This window comes from Vidua chalybeata, chromosome 14 (genome assembly GCF_026979565.1).
Source record: "Vidua chalybeata isolate OUT-0048 chromosome 14, bVidCha1 merged haplotype, whole genome shotgun sequence".
NCBI classification, from domain to species: domain Eukaryota; kingdom Metazoa; phylum Chordata; class Aves; order Passeriformes; family Viduidae; genus Vidua; species Vidua chalybeata.
This window is the reverse complement of record NC_071543.1, coordinates 12,329,327-12,352,625: the sequence shown is the minus strand read 5'-3', so window position 1 is coordinate 12,352,625 and position 23,299 is coordinate 12,329,327. Positions and strand designations below refer to the sequence as shown.

General features: G+C 45.8%; 2 protein-coding genes across 4 annotated transcripts in view; one reads left to right on the top strand and one right to left on the bottom strand.

Moving 5' to 3' along the window:
* The first annotated feature begins 559 nt into the window (after nucleotides 1-559).
* FRMD7 (FERM domain containing 7) lies at nucleotides 560-12,731 on the top strand. Its single transcript, XM_053955451.1, has 12 exons — nucleotides 560-756; nucleotides 5,098-5,202; nucleotides 5,554-5,596; nucleotides 6,847-6,925; nucleotides 7,573-7,670; nucleotides 7,787-7,901; nucleotides 8,099-8,246; nucleotides 9,342-9,437; nucleotides 9,716-9,879; nucleotides 10,104-10,172; nucleotides 10,260-10,335; nucleotides 10,503-12,731. The coding sequence occupies exons 1-12, from the start codon at nucleotides 700-702 to the stop codon at nucleotides 11,532-11,534; spliced, it is 2,082 nt and encodes a 693-aa protein (XP_053811426.1). The 5' UTR covers nucleotides 560-699; the 3' UTR covers nucleotides 11,535-12,731.
* Nucleotides 12,732-15,483: 2,752 nt separating this feature from the next.
* Nucleotides 15,484-23,299, bottom strand: part of STK26 (serine/threonine kinase 26) — a 30,132-nt gene continuing 22,316 nt past the window's right edge. For all 3 annotated transcript variants that reach the window (XM_053955440.1, XM_053955441.1, XM_053955442.1), the window contains exons 4-11: nucleotides 23,082-23,190; nucleotides 22,832-22,989; nucleotides 20,137-20,322; nucleotides 19,339-19,487; nucleotides 18,600-18,693; nucleotides 18,042-18,104; nucleotides 17,818-17,954; nucleotides 15,484-17,416 (exon numbers count right to left, since the gene is read on the bottom strand). In XM_053955440.1, the coding sequence (XP_053811415.1) occupies nucleotides 17,392-17,416; nucleotides 17,818-17,954; nucleotides 18,042-18,104; nucleotides 18,600-18,693; nucleotides 19,339-19,487; nucleotides 20,137-20,322; nucleotides 22,832-22,989; nucleotides 23,082-23,190 (921 nt within the window). In that variant the 3' untranslated portion in view covers nucleotides 15,484-17,391. The remainder of the gene's footprint in view (nucleotides 17,417-17,817; nucleotides 17,955-18,041; nucleotides 18,105-18,599; nucleotides 18,694-19,338; nucleotides 19,488-20,136; nucleotides 20,323-22,831; nucleotides 22,990-23,081; nucleotides 23,191-23,299) is intronic.

Sequence of the window (23,299 nt, the reverse complement as noted above, 5' to 3'; positions counted from 1 at the left end):
GAACCAGGTTGTCTCAAAGGCTTGTGAGACTTCATTAAGCTACTCAACCACGGTGTGAGGCAGGAATGAGGGGCAGGTTCTCCTTCTTCTCCAGGAAGGACTCACAACTGGTTTTGAGTCCAGTTGGAAACATTTTCCCATCTCTGGTGAAGTACATCAGCCCATCCACACATCACTCAGTGGACAGGACATGATCTGCCCATGGAGCCAGCACAGCTGCCAGCCAGCTGCTCTCCCTTAACCAGAGCAGAGCAAGGGTGACACTCACTGCAGGGTGACTTTGGCAGGAGAGATGCTCAGCTCTTCTCCCCTGACCCCGTGGTACCAAGCGTGGGCTCGCTTTGCCCTCGCATTGCTCACCACCAGCTGTAAGAGCTGACTATTTATCTCAGCCCCATTACTGCCAATCTTCCCCCTATTAATACATCCATAATTCACAGGCAGAAAACATCTTTTATTGCAGTGGTGACATTTAAACCAAGGGAGGTATTGGTTTGTTGGTTTTTTTTTTTTTTTTAATTAGTTTTTAGACAGTCAGCTCGTTTGCTCCAGCCTCTGCTCCACATCTGAGAGTGCAGCCTTCTCCATCCAGCTGAGAGGGAATTATGTGTGCAAGAGGAGTCAGGGCTCCCTTCCCAGCTCCTGGCTCACACTGCTAGGACTGCCGTGCCTGCCGCACACCCAGCTGCGTGCCCGAGGATGCTGCACCTGAAAGTCCAGTTCCTGGATGATTCCCAGAAGATCTTTGTAGTTGATGTAAGTGGGTATCATATTCTTATTGATTTTTTGGTGTTAATTATTAAATCATTGCTGCTCTGAAGGATTGCATGGTCTCTGATAGCTTCTTGTTTTCAGCTTTAAAAAAGAAAACCAATCTCAAATTCAAAATGAAGCTTTCTAGTACTAATTGGCTTTCTAGTACTAATTGGCAAGTGTTTTTTGGTATCAACACACTCCTGTGCTCTCCTGTTATTGGTATTATTTATGAAGAAGGAGGAATGGATTTTACTTACCTGATGTGATCTTTAGTAAATCAGTTAAATTAAGTGATGGTCTTGACAAGTGTTGAGTTCTCTCCTTTGTCTGGCTGCCAGTGTAAACATTCAGCAAGGAAGTAAAGTCTGGGAACAGAATAAAAATAGCATATTTGTCCAAGTTATTCCTGTTGAGAAACATCTGCACACATCTTCTCCCAGGCATTCAGTTGAAAAAGAACTGTGTGGTTTTGTGAATAGCTGAGGAAAAAAACTGACTCTATCTTATTTTCTGCACGGCAGTGTCCCACAATACATTGTGATTAATAATTCACATTTAACAAATGCTAGCTCTGAACTAGGTTTAAAATGTTAAGTATTAATATCTATGGTGTTAGGTTTATGCATATGTGTATAGATAACTGAAAGTAGGTTTGGCTTGACTGGGTGTTAGAAGCATCTTTTTACAAGTGTGATTGCACATTTACTGTTGTTTAGGGTTTGATAATCACACTAGCTAATTGAATTAGCTAATTCAAGTAGATTTGTTCTAGTACTTACCTGCATCTGCTGTGGGAGCAGAGTGTTTAATATAAAGTGGTTATTTTTTCAAGTTCTGTTGCTTTTCTTTTACTGTCCTCTTCTGTGGTTTACAGCACAGCTTGAGAACTGCTCTCTCAGATGCACAGCTCCATTTCCTTGTGACAGTATTTGCACAAAAGAGGCAATTCCATCCCTTGACACAGTATGGAAATTGATTTAGTTTAATTAATCTATCCTAGTCCAGGAGTCAGCTTAAAAATGAGACTAGTCATTTTAAAATGCCTTCCCCTCCTCCCCCCATTGATTAGATCAGGTTATAGTGAAACACAATTCAGAAGATGCTTCTGCTACAATGTTGCTGCATTTTTTTCTGTCTCTGTTTTCTTATTTGCTCAAAACGCAGCACTATAGCTCTGCACGACACGTTACTGTAGCAAATAGCTTCCATTAGAGGAACTCCTGGTCATTCCCTTTTTTAGCATGGAATGGTATTGGAAACCCCTTTTAGGCATTTCGTGCATTTGCTGCTGCTGTGTGGGTACAATAAATGAGTAGCTGAATTAGTGACTTCTCCAGTATAAAAGGAGTGCTTTGGGCTAAGTTTTGAGCAGATATTTTAAGCAACTCTTCCTAAGCCCCTCCTGACTTTGGAAAGCTCTTTTGAATGAGGAGTACTTCAGTATAACGGGAGGGAAAAGGACACAAGAAAGAAAACACAGAGGGCCTGACTCCCCCTGCACCTCCCTCTCAGTGTAAACATCTACCTGCCTCACGTGGGTGTCACAGCTGCTGGCATGTGCAGCAAGGTCTCCTTTCCTGGCTGCTTTGCATGAGAACCAGTTCCTCTCCTGGTGCTGGATGCTGACCCAGGAAGGCTCCTGCCTCCATCTGCATCCTTGCTGACAGCTGGGACCGCTGAGTTCCCAGGATTTCCTTCAGCTGAGCACTGGAGGTGGTTCCTGGGATAACAGGTCTGAGCCCTCAGGGCAGGGGAGGGAGAGGCTTGGCACATCTCTGAATGTCCCCACTGTGCCCTCCCTGCTGAACACCCCATGGCTGGGCCTGGGATGCTGTTGGGCAAACCAAAAAGCCCAGAAAAACTCGCTGCAGAGGCTGAGTGAAGGACAGAGTCTCCTGTGGTCATGTGTCCCTTGTAAGGCCGGGAATTCCTTGCCAGGAGGTGTGTGGGCCTGGTGGCAGAGGAGTGAGGGCACAGGGAGGCTGGTGGCTTTGGGTGCATGACAGCCTGTGCTGGCTGCAGCACACCTGATAGGGCAGGCATCTCCCAAGGTGGTGGGAAAAGATCACACCAAATCCCATGAGCTGTTGCTCACCCCTAAAGCATGGACCTGGGTGTAGCAGCCTGTCCCGTGGGAATGCTGCAGAAATGGGCTTTGCCATTGGGCTGCAGGTGCTGCCAGAGTTCCTCTGGGGACATGGGCATGTGTGTGTCCCGTGTGTTGCACGTGTTGCTGTCTGACTCTGGAAGTGCCTCTGGAAGTGCCTCTGGCTTTCTGATTCTGCTCACAGTCCCAGAGGCTTTCACCGAGGAGTGAAGGGCAAGTCCAGCCTCTCCTTTTCACCTTCTACTCTGGGGTTTCTGCCTGTGGGTGCTCACCTGGCCCTGCATCATTCCCAGAGGCACCTGTAGGCTGGGACATGGGACAAACAGCCCCGCATGTCTTGCTTCTGCCTTGCACTGTGCTCCTCCAGCACAGAGCCCACTTCTCTCACTTGGTGCAGTGCAGGGCTGATGCTGCTGAGCAAAACTGTACCCGTGCCTGAGGAAGCACTGGCTTCAGCACCCCAAAATCCAGGCCAGGACACCTGCAAGCAACACTCTACAAGAGAAGGGCTCTGCTTCTAAAGCATCCCCTGCAGCAGCAGGGCTGTGTCTCCCAGTGAGCAGGTTTTCCTGGGTTTGGGGCTGCTCCTGTCCCGTGGTGCCTGCCCTGGGCAGTGCTGGAGCAGAGTGGGTCGCTCCCAGCAGACATATGGTAGGTAATAACCCAGTAAGAAATGCTTGTCTTTCCTGGCTGCCTGACAAAGGCCAAGGCCTTTCATGCTAGAAAATTCTAGCTTGGGAAAAAACATTTATAATTTTTTTAATTACCCTTGTGATCCAGTAATTTTGAGGAGAACTGGGAGTGCTGCAGATCAAATGCTGTTATTATGCTATCACTTTTCTGCAGCCTTTCAGCACAGAGCCAGCAATTTCATCCCAGGAGAAGCCCTGAAAGGTGGTTATTAGAGTGCATCACCACCAGCAGCCAGGTCCCTCCCATCCCTGCTGGGGACAGCCACTGCCACAGGGAGCTGCAGCCTGTCTTTCCCTCCATCACCCAACATGTGATAATTTAGCAGCTGTCTAACCTGGCCTCTCTGCTCCAGCCTGCTTTTGCAATAACCATTACTTCTTTTTCGTCTGCTTTTCACAAGCTGATGAAGGTGTATCAGGGTTTTGTTGGGGTGGGTCACTGCCATTTTAATTTCTGGTGCTTTCTGGAGCATTTTCCAGAGTCAGGGGCCCCCTGGTTTGTTCTCCAGCCAGGTCATACAGCATGGCAACAAGTCAAGAAAACACCCTCCAAGTGTTTCTGTTTACTGGGAATAACTACAGCCTGGCCTCCCTTATCAGCATGTAGCACCACTTAATTCATATTGCTAAAGCCCACGGATGACTCAGAGCCCACGGCACAGGATCTCTGGTCCTGTTGCTGTTAATTACCATTAACCATAATAGCAGCTCATCCCCGACTGTTGGGACACAGGAACTCACTGCACAGGTTTGAGGTCTGCTCCCGTTGGCTCTTAATTAACACATTTGCCATGGCTGTCCCTGGTTCAGGCAGGTGCTCGTCCTGGGGATCACTCGCTGGTTTGCCAGGGACAGAACTGCCCAGACAGTGATAGTTGCAAACAGTGAATCAAAACATGGTTTATTTTCCTCTTGCTCTCCTTTCTGGTTTATGTTCCTTAATAAAGGAGAGAAATGATGGGAAGGAATCTGATTTCCAACAGCAGGGAGCACAGCATGCAGTTGTCCTCTTGTACATGCTGAAGCCAACAGCATTTATTGAGTAAGATTCTGCTGCTGCATGGTTGTTGCTGCAGGCCCTCAGCCGGGTAATAATTAGCATTGACTCCATGACTCTCAGAAGGCTGATCAATCTCTTTAATATTCTATACTTATTAAGAAACTCATCGCCCTTACAGACAGTCATGATACAGGTAGAGCCAACTGGTCCTTGAATCCCAACACCATCACCATTGGCCAACTGAGAAACCACCCTTTGGTAAACAAATCTCACAGCACATTCCACATGTTCACAACAACAGGTGCAGCAAGTGAAGATAAGAATTGTTTATCATTCTTTTCTCTGATCTTCTCACAGCCTTCCCCAGGACAGTGCCTGGGAAAGTTTTGTGCTGCTCTCTGTGGCCAGAGAGCTGCTGCCACACATGGTCAGGAAAGGGGTGAAGGAGGGAGCTGAAACTTCTCCCCATCTCTCTGAAATCTCATCACGGCTGCTGTCAGCATTGCCTAACCTGCTGCCTCTGCGCTGTGTTTGTTTGCCAGCAAAAATCCTGTGGGAAAGGGCTCTTCAACCTCACCTGCAGTCACCTCAACCTTGTGGAGAAGGAGTATTTTGGGCTGGAGTTTCACAGCCAGGCTGGGAACCAGGTGAGTGCAGCCGGCAGTGCAGGCCCCTGGAGCTGCCATCACCTGCATGGCTGGGGATTGTTAGCACCTCCTTGAAACTCCAAACAGAAAATTAAATGGGAAGTTTTGCTATGATGGCAGAAAAACCATGAAAATGGGAGTTAGGAGGGGAGCCACAAGCCCCAGTGATATCTACAGCTGGTGGTCTATCCACAGCCATCCGTGTGGCACTGCCCAGCAGGACACTTGTCACAGCAGCCAAGCTGGCCAACATTTTCATGCTGCATTCTACCATGCTGTTGCTGCTTTTATTCCCCATCTCTCATGCTGTTTATTTACCCAGCTCTTCTTTGCTTCTTTGCCTTATTTCAGGTCTGGTTGGAACCACTAAAACCCATAATAAAGCAAGTCAAAAGTAAGTATTTCAAGAATAGAATTCTTATAAATCATTACCAGTGACAGTCTAGCATAGACACATTCTGCTGTTCTGGGGGACAGGATCTCTGGCTTCCAGCACTTAACCAGGCTCATTTTAGAGGGTGAGGCTGGGCAGGATTGTTTGCAAGGACACCTCAGTCCACACAAAATCCCACGGAAATACCACTGCCTTTGCAATCTGGTAGCTGCACCATTTTAGGCCGGAGCTGTTGATAATCTGACAGCTTGGCAGAGGAGCAGGGGTGGCTGAGTGCCTGTGTGGCCGTGCTGGCAGTGTGACAGGCACTGCTCCTGCGTGCCCTCCTTTTCCCTTTGCAGCTCAGAGTGGCCCGGGCACCTGCGTGAGGCAGGGTCCCCCCTCTGCCCTGCAGGCCCTGCAACTCCTCCCCAGCCCCATGGAGATGCTGCAGAGCCTGACCTGAATTCAGGCCCAGCCTCCTCTGCCATGGCCATGACCGGTGTTAACACAGTGCTGCTTGCAGCACAGGCCTCTTTCCATCCCCATAATATTTTCCCCCAGTACACGATGGCTGGGAGGTGACTGAGAGCCTGGGGCCATGACCCCAGTCTTTGCCATGGGGAGGCTGCAGAACAGTGTTTGCATGAATTTCCCTGAAAGGGGAAAGCCTGATAAGGAGCCTTCCCTTTCTGGATGCACCACAAATGGAATTGTTGCAGGCACCTATTTCCTTTACCAAGTGCCTTCTGGCCTGTCCCTCTGAGCCATCCCAGGGTGTTCTGTGACAGTCGGTGCTTACCTAATTGCTTCCCTCCCTCCACACATTTTGCCTTGGGCTTGGCTGCTTGTTCTCACTCATCCCACAAAAAAAAAACCTTTGCCCAAGCAGCCTCCTATGGAGCTGTTGCATCCCAAGTGCTTGGAGGGCTGAGTTTAACACACAGCCCCAGTGATGGCAATTACACCAAGGCTCTGGCCACGCTCCCTGGCACCATTTCATGGAAACCCCCTGCAACAGGGATTTTTGCAATTTAAAGAATTGCTGGGACATTTTTCTCTTTAGTATTCTTTAGATACCCAAATCTCTATTTGCATCCCTTGGTAATACTGGGAGCCTGGGTAGGCTGGTTTTGGGGGGGCAGGTTGTAGTCCCTGATTTGTAAGGGTCCAGATAATTTACTCTGTGAGGAGGCAGCATGTGTGAAGAGAGTTGTAAATGTTCTCAATAGACATGTAAAAGAAAACTTATGAAGATGTTGTGTTTTAAGATCCTAAGGAGGTTCTTTTCAAATTTATGGTGAAATTTTTCCCAGTGGACCCCGGCCACCTGAGAGAAGAACTGACCAGGTACAGTGCTTGTTTTATTACTTTCTTAACCACACAGTGCTGTGTTTTTGCAGCGTGTTAATTCTTTATCTTCATCCACCCCAGCCTGTCTGTGTGCAGTGGTTATCCTAAGTATTATGCTTTACAGAACAAAACGAGATAATATCTTTTCTTGATCCTCTGTTTTTAAACACAATGCACTTGAAGGATCAGCTGTCTTATGAGGCTGCAATTTGTTTACTGCCAAACACTTTAGCAGTTGGGCACAGAGTCTGACTGCTCAGTCTAGCTCCTGCCTCAAGCAGCGTTCTAAGAGAACAACTTTAGTTTTATTTTTAAAAATGACATTGTTAGCTTTTACAATTTTAGAGAAAGCATTGCAAACTAAGAATAATACCAAGACAGTGCTTCTGCAGAGCCCCAAGGGAGGCAAATGCCCTCCAAACCAGAAAGGAATGTTAATTTTGAAATCTACTAATGAGCATTTCAATGACAGGGATGTACAGGTCATACAGTGCCCAGCTGCAGCCTTCTGCAGGGGCTGCATGCTCATCCTGTGACCCTGCAGATGTGCATCCCATGGGCTGAGATATGGGAACAGGCACGGCCCTGACGGCTCAGCCCAGCACCCAGTTCCCCCCAGGGCATGCTCCTGTCCCCCTCCACAGGTACCTCTTCACCCTCCAGATCAAGAAGGACCTGGCACAGGGGCGGCTGCCCTGCAGCGACAAGAGCGCGGCGCTGCTCGTCTCCCACCTGCTGCAGTGTAAGGGCAAGCGAGAGCCCGCAGGGCACTGCGGGACGGGCTGTGGCTGAGCAGCCAGGGCTGCCCTCTGCACCGACCCCTCTCAGCCTAATCCGTGCTCTCCCGTGTCCCCAAAGCCGAGCTGGGCGACTTCCACGAGGAGACAGACCAGCAGCACCTGGCCACGCACAGGTACCTGCCCAACCAGGAGTACCTGGACAACAAGATCATGCACTACCACCGGAGACACAGGTAGGGGCTGCTCCACGCCACGGCCACCCACAACCCCCCCGATGGACCTCTGCTGTCACGATGTTCCCGTCAGCAGGCAGGGCTGGCAGTGGGGTGGGTGTGATGCCAGCCTGTGCACCTACAAAATGGCTTTTTTCCAGCCCATTTCAGCACCTCCCCTCTCACTCCTGTCGCTTCCCGTGCGCTTGTCTCTCCAGAGGGAAGACGCCGGCCGAGTCGGACGTTCAGCTGCTGGACGTGGCCAGGAAGCTGGAGATGTACGGGATCCGCCCGCACCCCGCCAGCGACGGCGAGGGGACACAGATCAACCTGGCCGTGACACACATGGGGGTGCTGGTGCTGCGGGTGAGCCCGGGGCTCGGGGATGGCCTCTCCAGCTGGAGGTGACCCTTCTCCCCTTCGAGCGCCCCAAACCCTACACGAGGGCATGTGTTCCACAGGCCGTGGGCGTGAAGGGGATGCTGTGGGATTCAGCCCCACCGCCCCTGTGTGCCACTGAGCGTGCCCCAGCTCTGCTGGCCTTTGTCCCACGAGCGTGGTGGCCCTGTGAGCAGCACAGGTTCCACGGCTCTGTCACATGTGTTCACCGTGTAATCTTCCAGCGAAAATAGCCCCCCACGTCTGTGCAATTACATAACGCTGTAATCACGGCCGAGCTGCGCAGTAAATACAGACTTCCTCTCAGCCGGCATGAGGCAGCGCTCCGCTCCCACACCAGCTGATTTCAACCTGGGAACATCTTGTCACAGCAAAAAAAAAAACCCAACAAACCCAAACATAAAACCTAGCTGTGGGTCTGCTGTTGGTAATTAGTGCTGCCAGACCTGGTTATTTATTCAGAGCCATAAACACTCCTCACGCATGATTAGAGCATCTGTGAGCCCATTAAAATCTGGGCTCTCCCAGGAAGCTGAGAGGGTCCTGGTGCCACAGAGTGGAGTAACACGATTTTTCCTGGTTCTGCCGTGTGGCTGCATCTAACCTCGTGCAAAATGATAACAGAATAATGTGTGCTTCCAGCCTGCTTAAACCAGGTCTAAAGGTGTGGGGGGTGAGCTGAGCAGTGCTACACTTCCCAGCAAAGGAGGGGAGAATATTATTTCTTTGGGGCACTGATTCTGCCTTTACTCACATGATATTTGAGCTGGCACAGATAGGACTCCCTGCCTTAACCTCTCTGAGGATCTTGTCTGGGAATCCTGGACTTTTGCAAAGAGCTTCAGCAGGCAGAGTTAAGCCCTGAACTTCAATTTCTACTTGTAGAACCAGCTGATGCAGATCAAAACACCAAACCCCAGCACCCTTTCCCCAGGCCTCAGCAGTTCCAAAAGCTGCATTGGAGTCTGATGCAGCGTCCTGTGAACTCAGGCCTTGGCCCACTGCATTTCTGTTTTTACAGGTTGCCCCATCCAGCTGTTATTGCTGTGTTTGTCCTTGCAGGGTAATACAAAGATCAACACCTTCAACTGGTCCAAAATTCGCAAACTGAGTTTCAAGAGGAAGCATTTTCTCATCAAGCTCCATGCAAACATCTCTGTAAGTACCACACCACAGGCAGCTGCTGGGCTCGGGAGCAGACAGCTGTGGATGGAAGGTCAGCCACACAAACTCCCCAGTTTTGAGGAAATCCATTCCTGCTGCTCATGATGGTGCTCCTTCTTGAGGGCAACATGTGCTACTCCTGTGTCCCCAGCGAGGTGACAGAGCACTGCCTGGAGCCACTGACAGCCCATATGACCCTTGGGGTTCAGGAGGGCAAATGGCAGAGCTTGTCCCGTGCTCCTGACCCCGGCTGTCCTGTCTCTGGCACACAGGCACTGTGCAAGGACACGCTGGAGTTCACTATGGTGAGCCGGGACACCTGCAAGGCCTTTTGGAAGACGTGTGTGGAGTACCACGCCTTCTTCAGGCTCTCTGAAGAGCCCAAGTCAAAGCCCAAAGCCCTTCTGTGCAGCAAAGGTTCCAGCTTCCGCTACAGGTAAATTCCATGGGGAAACCCAAACTGCTGGGGCTGGGAAGGGTCTGGGGATGGCTCCGAGCCTCCCTTTTATGTCAGCCCTGTCTGAATCCGAGGGGGTGATAACAGCGACTTCTCCTGGAGAGACCCCTGCTCAGTCCTGCTGCATCCCCTCCCATGGGGCACAAGGCCTGTCCAGGGCTGGGGCTGATGGTGCTGCTCACATTTCTCTCTCCATGCTGCAGTGGGAGGACGCAGCGGCAGCTGCTGGAGCACGGGAGGAAGGCTAAGATGAAGAGCCTGCCCTTCGAGAGGTACCGGGGGCATGTAGGGGGGGTGGTGCCTGAGGGGACTGGACCCTCCTGGCCCGACACCCATACATACATGCTCTTGTCCTGAAGGAAACACTACACATCCCGCTACGATGAGAGGCAGTGCCGCTCCTCCCCGGACCTCCTGACGGATGTATCAAAGCAGGTAAGTCCCCATGGCATCAGCAACAGTTCTGTGCCAGGGTCTTGGCATTGCTGCCCCAGCTGCAGGAGCTCGGCTGGAGGCCAAGCCTGACCCTCAGCTCTGGGTGCTCCCTTCCCACCCTGCCCTGGGCACCCACCTGGCACCCACCCCCTCTGTGCCCTGCCCAGGTGGAGGAGCTGCGCCTGGCCTACGGCAGCCGGGGCTCCTACCACGCCAACGGAGTGCACGGCTCCGAGCCCACCCTGGACAGCCGGCGCCGCAGCTCCACCATGGAGGTGACGTTTGCCGCTGAGCTGGAGCGCTCCAAGCCCGAAGTATCCCCCACCTTCCTGCCCCACTCCAAAAGCTCGTCGGCCTTCCCCCTGCTCTACGCCGAGCTGGAGATGGAGAGAGCGTGGGAGCCCATCGACCTCTTCGGAGCCAGGAATCCCTTGACATCCTTTCGGCCCCACCAGTTCGCTGGGAACAGTAAAAGCACCTCTGTGGGCAACATGCGGGAAGTGAGCGCCCGGCAGCTGGTGTACACGGATGTGCCCTGTCCCCTGCCCGTGGTGGCCCCGGCCCCCCCTGTGCTCTTCTATCTGGACAGGGCGCTGCAGTCCCCATGCCCTGCACTGGCCCCTGGCGAGGACACAGCAGGGCCAGCTGGTGCAAGCGGCCCTGTGGCAGCAAAACCCCCCCGGCAGAGCCCGAGCGGGACCCAGGCTGGGCAGTTCCACGGGGAGGCTGCAGGCACGGCCATGGGCACGAGCACGGTGGGGGAGAACAGGTCACTGGCTCGCGCCTTCGATTACGGCTTTCAGGAGCAGCCTCCCAAGCGGTCCTGGAGCCAGTCGGACATGAAAACCATCCGCTTCCCCTACGGCTCTGAGTTCAGGCCCCTGGGGCCGTGCCCTGCCCTGAGCAGCCGCAAAGGGGGCGTTTTTTGGCACGTCCCAGCCCAGCACGGGCTGGCTCCGGGGCCGCGGCGCTCCACCGAGCGCTACCTGGGCAGCAGCACCGAGTCCAGCGACTCCGACTCGGACCTGCTGGCCGCTGACTACTGCTCCCTGTACGGCCGCGTGCTGCGCTCACCCATGGCCCGCGTGCGGCTCTCCTCGGGCAGCCTCCAGCTGGATGAGGAGGATGAGGAGGTGTCCTTTGCCACCAGCTCTGCTGAAGAGAGGATTTCCAGAGGGGCCTCCAAGTATTTCACCTAGGTGCCTGACACCAGCCAGAGGGAGCAGAGGTGGCCGGTGCTGACCCAGGGTCAAAGAATGGTGACACTGTTCATTTGCAGGTCTGCTTACAGCTTATGAAACATTGATGGGATCGTGTTGTGTGAGTGGTCTTAGCTATAGAGGATGTGTTAATGGGCATCAGGGTGTGTTCAGAAGTATTCAACCCCTGTACCACACTTGGAAGCTGGTTTGCCTCCCCGCTTGCTTCAGCCAGGGGCCAGGGATCTCCTAAAGCCCTGCTAAGCCCCTGTGACCTGCCCAAGCTGATGCTTGGAGCTCAGCTGCTGGAGTCTTCATTGAGGGGGAGGGAGAAAATGAGACTTCTCACAGAATAGTTTCAGCTGCTGCTTTTCCCAGCTGCAGGGTGGCACACTGGAGGAAAGGGTGTTTCAGGCCCTTTTGGAAAGGAGCAAGATCTTCATGGGAGGCTGCTCCTCGAGCAGAGGACAAAACCCCAGCACAGAGCCCATCTCCTCCACCTGCCTCACCTCCCTCCAGTGCTGCAGGGAGCACCTGGCCCTCAAAGACAAGGCTCTGTGCGTGGCTGTCTTCTTCCTGGCCAGTTTAGAGGATTATCCTTCTCCAGAAATATCTCAGTAGTGCTTGTCAAGCTTTTAGAAGCCCCCCATGGTGAGCACTGGGAAGTGGGTTCACACTAACTGTGCTTTGCTTAGGCACATCAGCCATCAGCTCCTGGCAGCACCGTGACAGCCCCAGTACCTCAGTGCTCTGCTTAAATCTGAGGGAGCGAGATGTGTAAGGGGGTTCTTTGGGGTGCTTTGCTTCCCCAGATCTGTCCTCAGTTAAGCAGCATGGGAAAAAAGATACCAGGAGCAGGTAAGAAAGGAACAAGCAGCTTTTTGGAAGTATTTTTATTTAAAAGCTTACTATTACCCTAAACCTACATGAAATCTACTTGGAAATCTTGAGAATGATGACACCGCCATAAGATTTTAGGGGGGGATCTTGATAATTTTCTTTAAGAACAACCCTGTAAGTCTTTGTAGGACATGACTGCAAGCAGGGAGACAGCCCAGAAAATCCATGGTGGAGAAACCACTGCAGCAGGCTAGAAGGATTTCAGAAACACAAAAACTGGGACAAAAAAAATATATTAAATTGTAGAAAAGACCTGGGCTTATGGGTCCTGCTCACTCTGCATGTTGCTGTCCTTTGTTTTAGAAGGTGGACAATAAAAAACAGTTGTTCACACTGGAGTTTTGAGTTCCTCCTTCTGCCCTGTGAAATCTGCACCCCCAGTCCTGCAGGCACGACCCCCTGCCACAGCACAGTTTGCCCTGTGCTTCCCAGCTCAGGAGCTTCCCTCAGTGCTCCCAGGAGCTTGTTTCCCTCTCCTGCTCTGCTGTCTGGCCTCCTCTCTATGCCTTTGCTGTCCCAGCAACTGAGGAGACTTGTGGAGATCCCTGAACCCTGCTGAAAACAGCCACATTCTTGGTTGGTTGCCTAAAGAAATGCATTATCCCAACAAGTGAGTACATTGTAAGGTTTGCTTCTGCTCCTAGTCACCCTGGGCTGAAGCTGTGAGCTGCAGTGATCCCTCACGCTGCTCCGGCACGTTCTACTGAAAAAAGGGATAATCTTTTTGGCTAGAGGGTTCTTTCTTCCCCATTCCCAAAGCTCTGCACCTTGGAAAGAGGAGGAATCGCCACTCAGTCCAACATTTAAGAATGGCAGTCTGTGGGCACAGTTTGGTAGAGGGTTAAAAAGAGCAGCAGCGTTTCAAACACAGGCTGCACACACAGCCCTGGGATACTTCCACAATCACTGTCAGCTCCTCAAGCACGTGGACACACAACCTTGAGCATGTCCCAGAGCAGACACAGTCCCACCACGAGAGATTGTACAAACACCCTGCCCAAACCTTCAGGAACTGCCAGGTCTGGTCTTCAAGACTATGCTGGGAAAACAGCATTGAGAGGGAGAAACAAGGACTCGGGAACTATTTTTGGATTTTTCCGTGGACTAGGGAGCACTGGGGCACAGTGTGGGCACTGTGCCTCAGCACATCCTACACGTGACCAACAATAGCAGAGGAACAAAGCAGCCCGTCAGTAAGTGACACCAATGGACATCTCTGAGCTAAATTCATTGCGTAAACCACTTTCGTGGGACTGACTAAAATTAAAGAACAACCCCAGTAAGCAGTGGCTCACTTGCCAAGGAACAACTGAGACAACCCTTGCCTAAGTCCTTCCCCTCACTCCCTGCTCAGCCCTAATCACCCCTGAGATAAGGACATCTATTTAAGTGATTTTGTTTCCCTAGGGAAGAAAACAAGGATGGAGAGAGGACGTGGAAAGATTTGGTTTGCTGGTGGTGAAAGACAAACAGCAGAACCTGGAAAATGTAAACTGTTATAGTCCTTACACAAAGGATTACTGAAAGGGGGAAGGCACTGCAGCATCACAGTGGGAAAACATTAGGCTACTCAGTGCATTCAGATAGAAGTAACTGGTTTATATAAAACAGATAAAGGTTTAGACAAAATAGATAAAGCTGTGAAATAAGCCAACATAGACATCACTAAAACTTTGCCAAGAGGAAAATAATTTTATTCCAGTGTTAAGTCATAAAACAGTGTGATAAAAATCAGACTTTTAACGATCACTAAACTTTGTGCAAACACATTCAAACCTACACACTCTCTCCTATTCAGCTGTCGAAATTGCAAGGCAAGAGCAGGTGTGATGCCACTACACTGACTGCACAGACATGAATAGAGGGGTCAGAGACCAAGGGCTTAAGGAATGGTTACACTGGTAAAGGACTCATCTACCCAAGAACAAATACATTTCTCTATTCTGCAATTCAGACTACTTTGGTAGGATTTCTTCAGCAACTATTCTTCTCAACCTACAGCAGGAAGCCTGGCAAACCAAAAGACCAGGAAGATAGTTCCTACATGAATATTTTGATCTAGCTTTCCACTAGCTATCTACCAGCAACAGAATACTGCTGATTAAGTTACACAGTTCATCAATAACTAAAATGTGGGAAAAAAGACAGCTCATCTCTGGAATCAGCAATACAGATGTCCCTTCTTAGGAGCTGATTATAGTCTTACTATGCACAGAGACTTCAGACATATGCAGCACAATAAAAAAACCTTCTTGAATGAACTGTAATACAAGAGAATGAGTCTGATTTGTACATATGTGGGGGAGTTTTTCCCATGCTGTCCCATGAGGTAGGTATACATCCCACCCATTCCACAGGAAAAGAAGAGGCACCATAGTCCAGCAACTTACTACAGCTGTATCTCAAATATGTCAGGTTCCAATTTCCCACGTCATTTGCTAACCCCACCTACCCAGAATTGTTCATAGAGTTGCACAGATTAAAGATCCTGCGTCAACAGGGTAGAGCCACCAGTCACAAAACTCAGGAGGAATTCCCATCACCACTTCCCTCAGACTCCCACAGAAAAAGAACACCTTAAGGGAAGTGACATGCAAGTAAAAACATGGTTTTAATTCTGAAAAATGTAAATGGAGCTCCTTAAAATGAGATTTGTGCTGAGGCTGCTGAGGTGAAAATCGAGGGAGCTGTGGCACGGGCCTTTGTGACCCTTCACTGCCCCATGCTGAGGCCAAAGGCAGGCAGAGCTGTGACAGGGCTGTGACAGGGCTGTGACAGACTGCACTGCCAGCCATGTCTGAGCTCACACATCCCAGAGTCTCCTCTCTAGGAAAGGAACCAAACTGAACCCCGGGACTGCTCCATCCATTCCCTGGGGCACAGCAGCTGGGAGGTGTCCTCTGGCCAAGGACACTGTGGGGCACCCAGAGCTTTGCAAAGCACCCATGCAGGGAACACCTTTCTCACAACGTGAGTCTGTGCCAGACATGTCCACACCTCTGCACAGCATTTTATCCAGGATAAAGTGATGCACAACAGAACAAGCTCATGAAAGTTTACAGAACTTAAATATTTATTTTTAAACCATTTTAAACCCCCCAAAACATTGAAATAAGCTTCATCTATAAACAGATTTACAAGACTAACAACTACAGAAGCTAGAGGAGCACTACAATTTGTTTCTGTGATGCAGTTATTTTGTAAAGCTTCAGATCAACTGTATTTACAACTTTTTCTGCTTTTACATTTATAAAAATATTTATTTAATCCATAACATTATTGTTTTCAAAAACTATTTCCAGACTTTTTCTCAGATATAAATTCTAATTGAATTTCAGTTATATAGCAGATGAAAGTTTTAAACAGAAACATTTTTTTTAAAATTAAAACAAGGAGTTAAAAGTAATTTTTTTTTTACAGTGTAGGCACCATTGAAAATAATTGTCCTTGGCATATCTAACCACCATCTCTCACAAGTGTCCTTTATATAAAAACGATGTAATGGCAACATTTGACGAAAAATGCAGTATTTACTTGCACACCATTACTTTTTCAATATTTGGCAGATATATTTCAGATTCTTTAAAATGACTTTTGTGCAAAAACAAAATGTGCAGGTCTGAACCATAAAATAAACACACCCAGCCTTTATCAAAAATAAATTTACACCAACAGTTCCACAGCTAAGTACTGAAAAACAATCCCAGTTCAAAACTTCAGCATAATATACATACTGGGTTGAAAAAGGGAAAAAACCAAATCAAAACAAAACAACAGAAGAGATTACCCATCTAGCAGTACCATAAATATATAACTGAAAGCAACTTTATAGTCTTACCTACTTTTTATGAAAAAAAATCACTCCGTACTGCACAGTACTACCTTTTTGTGAAAGAATATCTATAACTCAGTTATTTGCATATTAACTGGTAAATACATATTTAAAATACACTTTCAGAAAATTATAAACAAATTATGCTGATGTACTGTATTTAATGTATTTCAGAACAAAAATGTGTATAAATATCTTACAGGAGAAACAACACCACCACACAGAACGCTGGTGTTACACCGATACCTGCGTGTGAGGTATGTAACATGCGACGCTCGGCTTCTCTGGCTCCCTTCCACCCAGGCATGTATACTCAGAGGAAAAAAAATTAAATTAAGTTAAACTGGACTTCAGGTTTTGTCCATTATTGCCGAAAGCCCCACCCCCTCAACTGTATTGCTCTAAATTTTCCTACCATGATGATATAAGATTGAGTTACTACTTCAAAACCTGTTCTAAAAGGTAATACACAGACTGTACATCAGGATAGACCTGTTGCTACATATCACCTGCAAACTATTGCCATATTGCTCTCAAATATATTTAATCATAGAGCTGCCTAAAATACTGTACCAATTTAGAATTAAAATAGATACTGTTGCAGGTTTGTTTTTCAGGGCACGATAACTATATGCTGGTTGAAGCAGGTGCTACAGCAATACCCTTGCCACTACATTACATGTCTTGAATATGCTTGTGAAAAAGCTATTTTTCTTTGAAGCTCATTAGTGATTTACAAAAGTTTAACTCATGAATATAAAAGACCTGTACAACTCCATGTACAGGAACAAAATAGCATCAAAACATACTGTACTTGCACATTCTATTAACTAAAGTAATGGTTATTTCTAAAAGCAAAACTGCACCTCAACATTTATCAGATTAAACAGGTGAAACTACAATATTAAAAGTTGTCCTTTACAAAATAATTTCCTGAAAATATAAAACCATGTGCACTGCCACAAAATAGTTGAGTAGGTTCTTTCAAATCCTCAATCACCATCAATATGTTGCAAAGATCCAAAAGGCACAAGGAGCTCATGAGCTAAGCACTGCCAAGCTTGAAGTAGTTTTGGTGGGTTTCACTGGGTCCATACGAAACAGCAGTCAATTGTGTGAAGTTTCTTAGGATGAGTCATTAACAGAAAATCTGAAGACAAAAAATGCAAGTTAAAATTTTTCTTAATTATATTGCTTCAGATAGGCAAACAGCACATAAATATTTCTGCATCACTAAACTAGTACATGCCTTCATCTCAATGGTTCACAGTACAAAACCCACCAGAAGTGATATTCTGAAGAAAACATTCCTAAAAGAAGTAAGAAAAAGAGTCTCTGTCTCCTCTCTATTGCCTGCAAATATACTTAAGACAAACCTGCAGGCTAAATTAAAGAATCAAGATACAGCAACTACAGTAAAGCTGCAGCACTTCAAGACCAGATACAGTAATTGTTAGTATTAGTTTTGGTCTCAGACAGAAGTGTTACCTGTAACTACAAAGCTAAAGCACTGCACATAGCAGATCTCTCTCTTATCACTAAACTACTTACTTCTGAAATTTCTCCATAAGTTTCTTCACCATCTTATCTGTGATCCCTGGACATGTTGCTTCTGCCACATTGATGCTTTTCTCAAGTTCCTCAATTGCTTTCTTTCTGTTAGCATTATTTGTGTCCTGCTGCTTGAGCTGAGGAGCAAATCAAAGAAGTTAAAATTCAGAAAAGTTATTAGACACTTGGCTAATACTTTCAAAGATTTTTAAGCCAACACTTACCTCAGCAAACACAGGGGTGATTATCATAGTTAAACAACTCAGGGTTTTAACAAGATCCTGATCCTAGAAGTTAACAAATATGGATTACATCAGCATATTACAACATACATCAGCATATATACAACATACACACTGCCTCTTAGCACAGCCCATGTGATTTTGGAAGTTGAGTTAAATTTAACAAAGTGTTTAAAATGCATTACAAAACCCACAAAGACACAGTACATCAACGAATGTTATGGGATATTGAAACAGATGCCTGATGACACATCTCAAACAATGTCATTCAGCATCAGAAAAACAGTTCAGTTTTTCCTCCTTAGTAAGAGAGTTTAAAATTCCCATCTCTACGAATGGATAGTGATCTACAGTACATCTGCAGTACATTTTGCATTTGAGGCTGACGTGGCATAGGAAATATCACTAACATCTCTTGAACTGCAAAAAAAAACCAGTCAGTTCTTATGAAAAGTGAAGTTACAAAGCTTTATCACTATCTTCCTTAAACTGGCTTCAGAAGCAGCAGTTAGAAAGAAGAACTCCTGTGTCTGTACGTACCGTCCCGTTCTGGAGCTTCTTTGCGTCCGGCTTCTTCCGAACTGTAGTGAAGCTCCACTCAGGGTGAGAATTATTCTCTTTGTTGCTGGACTCCCTGAAACAAAAAGGACACAATGTACCTAATACTAGCCACAACAGAACACCAAGCAAGCACAGCTAGCCCAAACACATAACAAGTCTATCAGGATTAGTTCTGTATTCCTTAAAATAAGAAGAAAAACATATATTGAAACATTAACTGAACTTTAAAAGAGGCTGAATAAATTGAAATGTGATCAAAAGCAAACAGAAGATGTTATCTACCTATAAGGCTTACTTTCTCCCATGGCATCCCATTTAAGAGTTATCTGATAGCCAGAAAAACAAGACACTTACAGAAAACATGTTGTTCCACAGGCACTATGCAAACTTCTTCATGCACCTCAACTGTGCTCTGCAATATCTCTAATTGTGATTCAGTGGTTTTGGTACAACCACTAGCCTCAGACTAGGAAATAGATAGCACTTAAACAGAACTGAAATTGAGTTTAAAGAAAGAAAATTTAAAGAGGCAACAAGCACACGGATTGACTTATGTGTTAATCTTTAGGGCCATACAGGGGATTTTCTTGACAAAAAAAAAGGACCAGAGAGAGGTGTACAGAAACGGTGTTATTACACAGAAAACCTGCAGCAAACCCACTTTAAGAACATCAAAACAAAAAGAACACACCCAGAAAAGACGATAAAATAAACTTACGAATCTGAACCATCGGAATCACTTTCATCACTACTATGTCCCTCTGCTTTCCATCTCTTAAACCTATCAATCAGTTCTGTCAGATAGGAAGTCTTCTTGGCATTTTTCATAATGAATTTGTGCTTCAGAAGTTCTTTTGCAGTGGGGCGCTGTAAGAAACACATTAAATATTTAATGTTATGCTAACATTTCATGATTTTAAATGCTAATAGGGGAGACTTAGTACACAACAGACTTCTAGAGCTAACTTGTATAACATCAGGAAATTAGCGAAACAGGAAGTCAGAAAAGCCAGTAATCCACATTTATGAGCATGCTAAAAATATGATCAAGTCACCCATAGACTATACAGCTTATCCTTCTATGTTAGAAGGTCACACCCAGGAAATGGAACTATGGAAATGACTAATGAAAACTCTCCAGTGCAACATTTCCTTGTAAGCTGAATTCAGACAGCAAAAGTTGTACTGAAGAAAAGGATTTCAGATGATTCTCTCCTCTGTTAAAGCTTCTCTTCTGACATTATCCTAGTTTAGATTGCATTTTAGGAATCTGCCTCTGCCACTGTAATTTCTTTCAGCATTCTCTCTCCTCCTTTTGAGTATTTTAAACAAAATAAACTGGGATAGAGACAGAGATATTAAAAAATACCACTAAAATTCACAGTGCAAAGTATAGTCCCTGAAATTATTTCAGTCACTGAAGATGCACAATGCCAGCAAAATACTTCACAAGCATAGGAGAGCAGAAAACAAAACTGAAACATCTACACACACATACACGCATTTATCTACTCACAAATGTTGGGTCCTTATTCAGACATGCATCAATGAATTCTTTAAAAGGTTTACTGAAGTCTCCTAATAAAGTGGGAGGATTGTTTTTCGGAATGAGGAACAGAACTCTCATTGGATGCATATCCGAGTTGGGAGGCTCCCCCTTGGCCAGTTCAATTGCAGTGATGCCCAGTGACCAAATGTCAGCCTGAGAGAAGGAAAAGGGACTGTTACTACAAAATTATGGGCTGTCATAATGAAGTATTCAATAACTGACATCTTCACATATAATGCAGCTATAAAATAAAATTAATGTTGCCCTAAGCAGATAACATAAACATTCCCTTCTAACACTTCAGGAACACCTGACTCACTCACAAAGACCTGGCTGACTTAATCAGTATTTAATGACAAACATCTAGATCATCATTTTTGTTGCAGTTGGTGTTCTAACACTGCCAGCAAGTTAAACAGACACCTAAATTTACACGCTTTTGGAAAAGCTTCAGAAATATTGATCTTCCTTTGATCTTTTCCATATGTTAATGACAAATTGCCACGAATTTCCTATGTCTAATTCAGAGTTTGTTTAGGTATCCAACCTTGTTTGACAGCTCACTCTAAATGAACAAGGCAGAAAGCTGAATGAAATCCAGCAGGGGATCACTTAATTTCTTTCCTAACAGACTGCTTGATGAATTTAGCTGGAGAATTATTGACAACTAGTTAGACTTGAAACACCACTTGAAGCATCAAGTTCACAGTGTAAGTCACAGCAGAATAATGAAGTACTATTTATTTTAGCTAAAAGCATCGTTATAAACAAATTCTCCCTTTGTACCAAAACATAGTATGATATTTTGATATCATGCATAAAATACTAGTATTCTAAAATTTTTTCCTGATTTTGATTTCTTTTCCCAGGTGAAATATATTATTATTTGCATCTTTTCAGATGAGCCACAATAGCTACTTAGATCACTAAAGGTGTTTCTCATTAAAAAAGTGTTTGGCCGTAGTTGACTACACTTGGCACAGAATCATAAACCAAAACTGTCCATAGAGTAAACAAGGATTACAATTTGCATCCCTCCAATACTCCTTCTTGTTCACAAGACCCAAAATAGATGTACTTTATAGCAAAGAACTAAACTAACTCACTGTTTATTACTGAAATACCATAACCAACAACTGTGTATTGGAACAAAATTATTTTAAAGAAGAGATGGGGCTTACAAATCTCTGGCACTACTAAAATGTATAAATTTCTAGTTTATTTTCCAGCCTTTTGGAGTAGGGAGAGAAGAAGACATATTAAAATTCAGTCCAGATACCAAAACAGTCATCGATAGTAGTCTAGAAACTAAAGTGTATCCTATCCAAATCCTTCATCTCTCCTACCAAAGGCTTTTATCTTCTCTGCTCTCCCACCAGCCTACTGGCATGGAAAAAAAGGGGAAGACATTGCTCTTGCAACACACTGAGGAGATATGGAAGGCAAAAGATTAGGTTGCTGGGGAAATGTAAATGAAGGTGTGGTAAAGCTGATCTCTACACAGGGCAAGCAGAAGAATTATTCCCAATCAGACTGGCCAACACACATTCCTAAAGCAGGGTAGAGAGCTTTTCTAGGGAATACATCACAGTGGGACCACTGAAACCCTAAACAGCAGATTCCAACTTTTTTGTCAGCAAGAACCCTTGTGACAAGTACACAAATTCCTTCAAGTCTGACTGATTCTGGGGAAGTCTCCTGGAGTGTGGATGCTTTCAGGACACTTCAGATATCCACCAGATTTTTCTTTATATGCACATCATGTAAGTACAGTTTCATGTCTACTATTTGAGAAAAAGCAGTAAGAAAGTATTACTTTACACATACTAAGGTTTTTATTCCCTTGATGCTATTTTAAGGTTTTGTTTACAGAGTGTGGAAAGTCCAATGCCAGACTGAAACACACTGCTGTTTCACCAGCCACATGCTCTAGGACATCTTGTGGTTTTACACACAGAAGAGGGGACTGTTCCCTCCTTATTGTCATTTCTAGCACCAGTTCTCAGCTCTCAGAAAAACATAGAAGAATTCTGCTTTTCTACTGCTAGTTCACATAGGGAAACTCTCCTTTGCAATTAGTCATCCATCAAGAGCTCTCATGACAAAGAAAGGCACAAGGTACCACAATGCTACTAAGCCATAGCCACAAAGTTACTTTTTATCTTCTCAAGACCCGTGCTAAAATTTTCAGCATTACAAGGATCCTCAGAAATACCATTTGAGAAATTATACCCAGAGCTGTATGTATAGAACTGTAAGAAGAAATTAACATTTTGGCCAGTCTTGGCTTTAAATGAATTGCCATGTTCTGGTGGCATTTTACTTTGTGAGTATTTTATTACTGTTTGAATTAAATGCAGAACATTGAATTGAAACCAAATCAACCAACCACCCCACATTCAGGGAGTTGCTCTGAAAGAGACATGACATCACCATTTTACTTGGTGACTTTGTACCTAAGTACAATGACAGGTAACTACTGTATAAAACCAATTAAATCCTACTTTTGATTTTATTATTTGAAACCCTGTAATTTCAAGTCTACTTTTTTTTTCTCCCCATACTGATAGAGAAGCAAAAAATCAAAACAAATGCTGTTGGATAATCAGATACCCAAAAAAAAAAAAAAAAAAAAAAAGGAAAAGAAGAAATTTCTACTTACTTTTGAATCATATGCTGACTGCTGAATAACTTCAGGGGCCATCCAAAATGGGGTTCCCACAAAGGTATTTCTCTTAATTTGTGTGTCTGTTAGCTGCCCAGCAACTCCAAAATCAGCAAGTTTAACGTCACCTTGTTCTGATAACAAGACATTGGCAGCTGCCAAGGGGAAATAACATAACAACTCATTAGAATACTGTTTTATGGTTTTTAAAGGCTTTAACAAAGTAACATTTGAAATGTTGGCACACCTTTTATATCCCTGTGAATTTTCTTCTCTGAGTGTAAGTAGTCAAGACCTTTCAAGATTTCCTTTAGCATAGTAGCAATCTGGAACTCATCGAACGGGCCAGCACGCAGCTTTGGAAAAAAGACACATTGAAATAATTTTAGTCTTGTATCTAATTTTTGCCTTGCTTTGATTAAATTAAATCTTAAACCTGAAGTATTTTTCAAAATTAGAGAACTA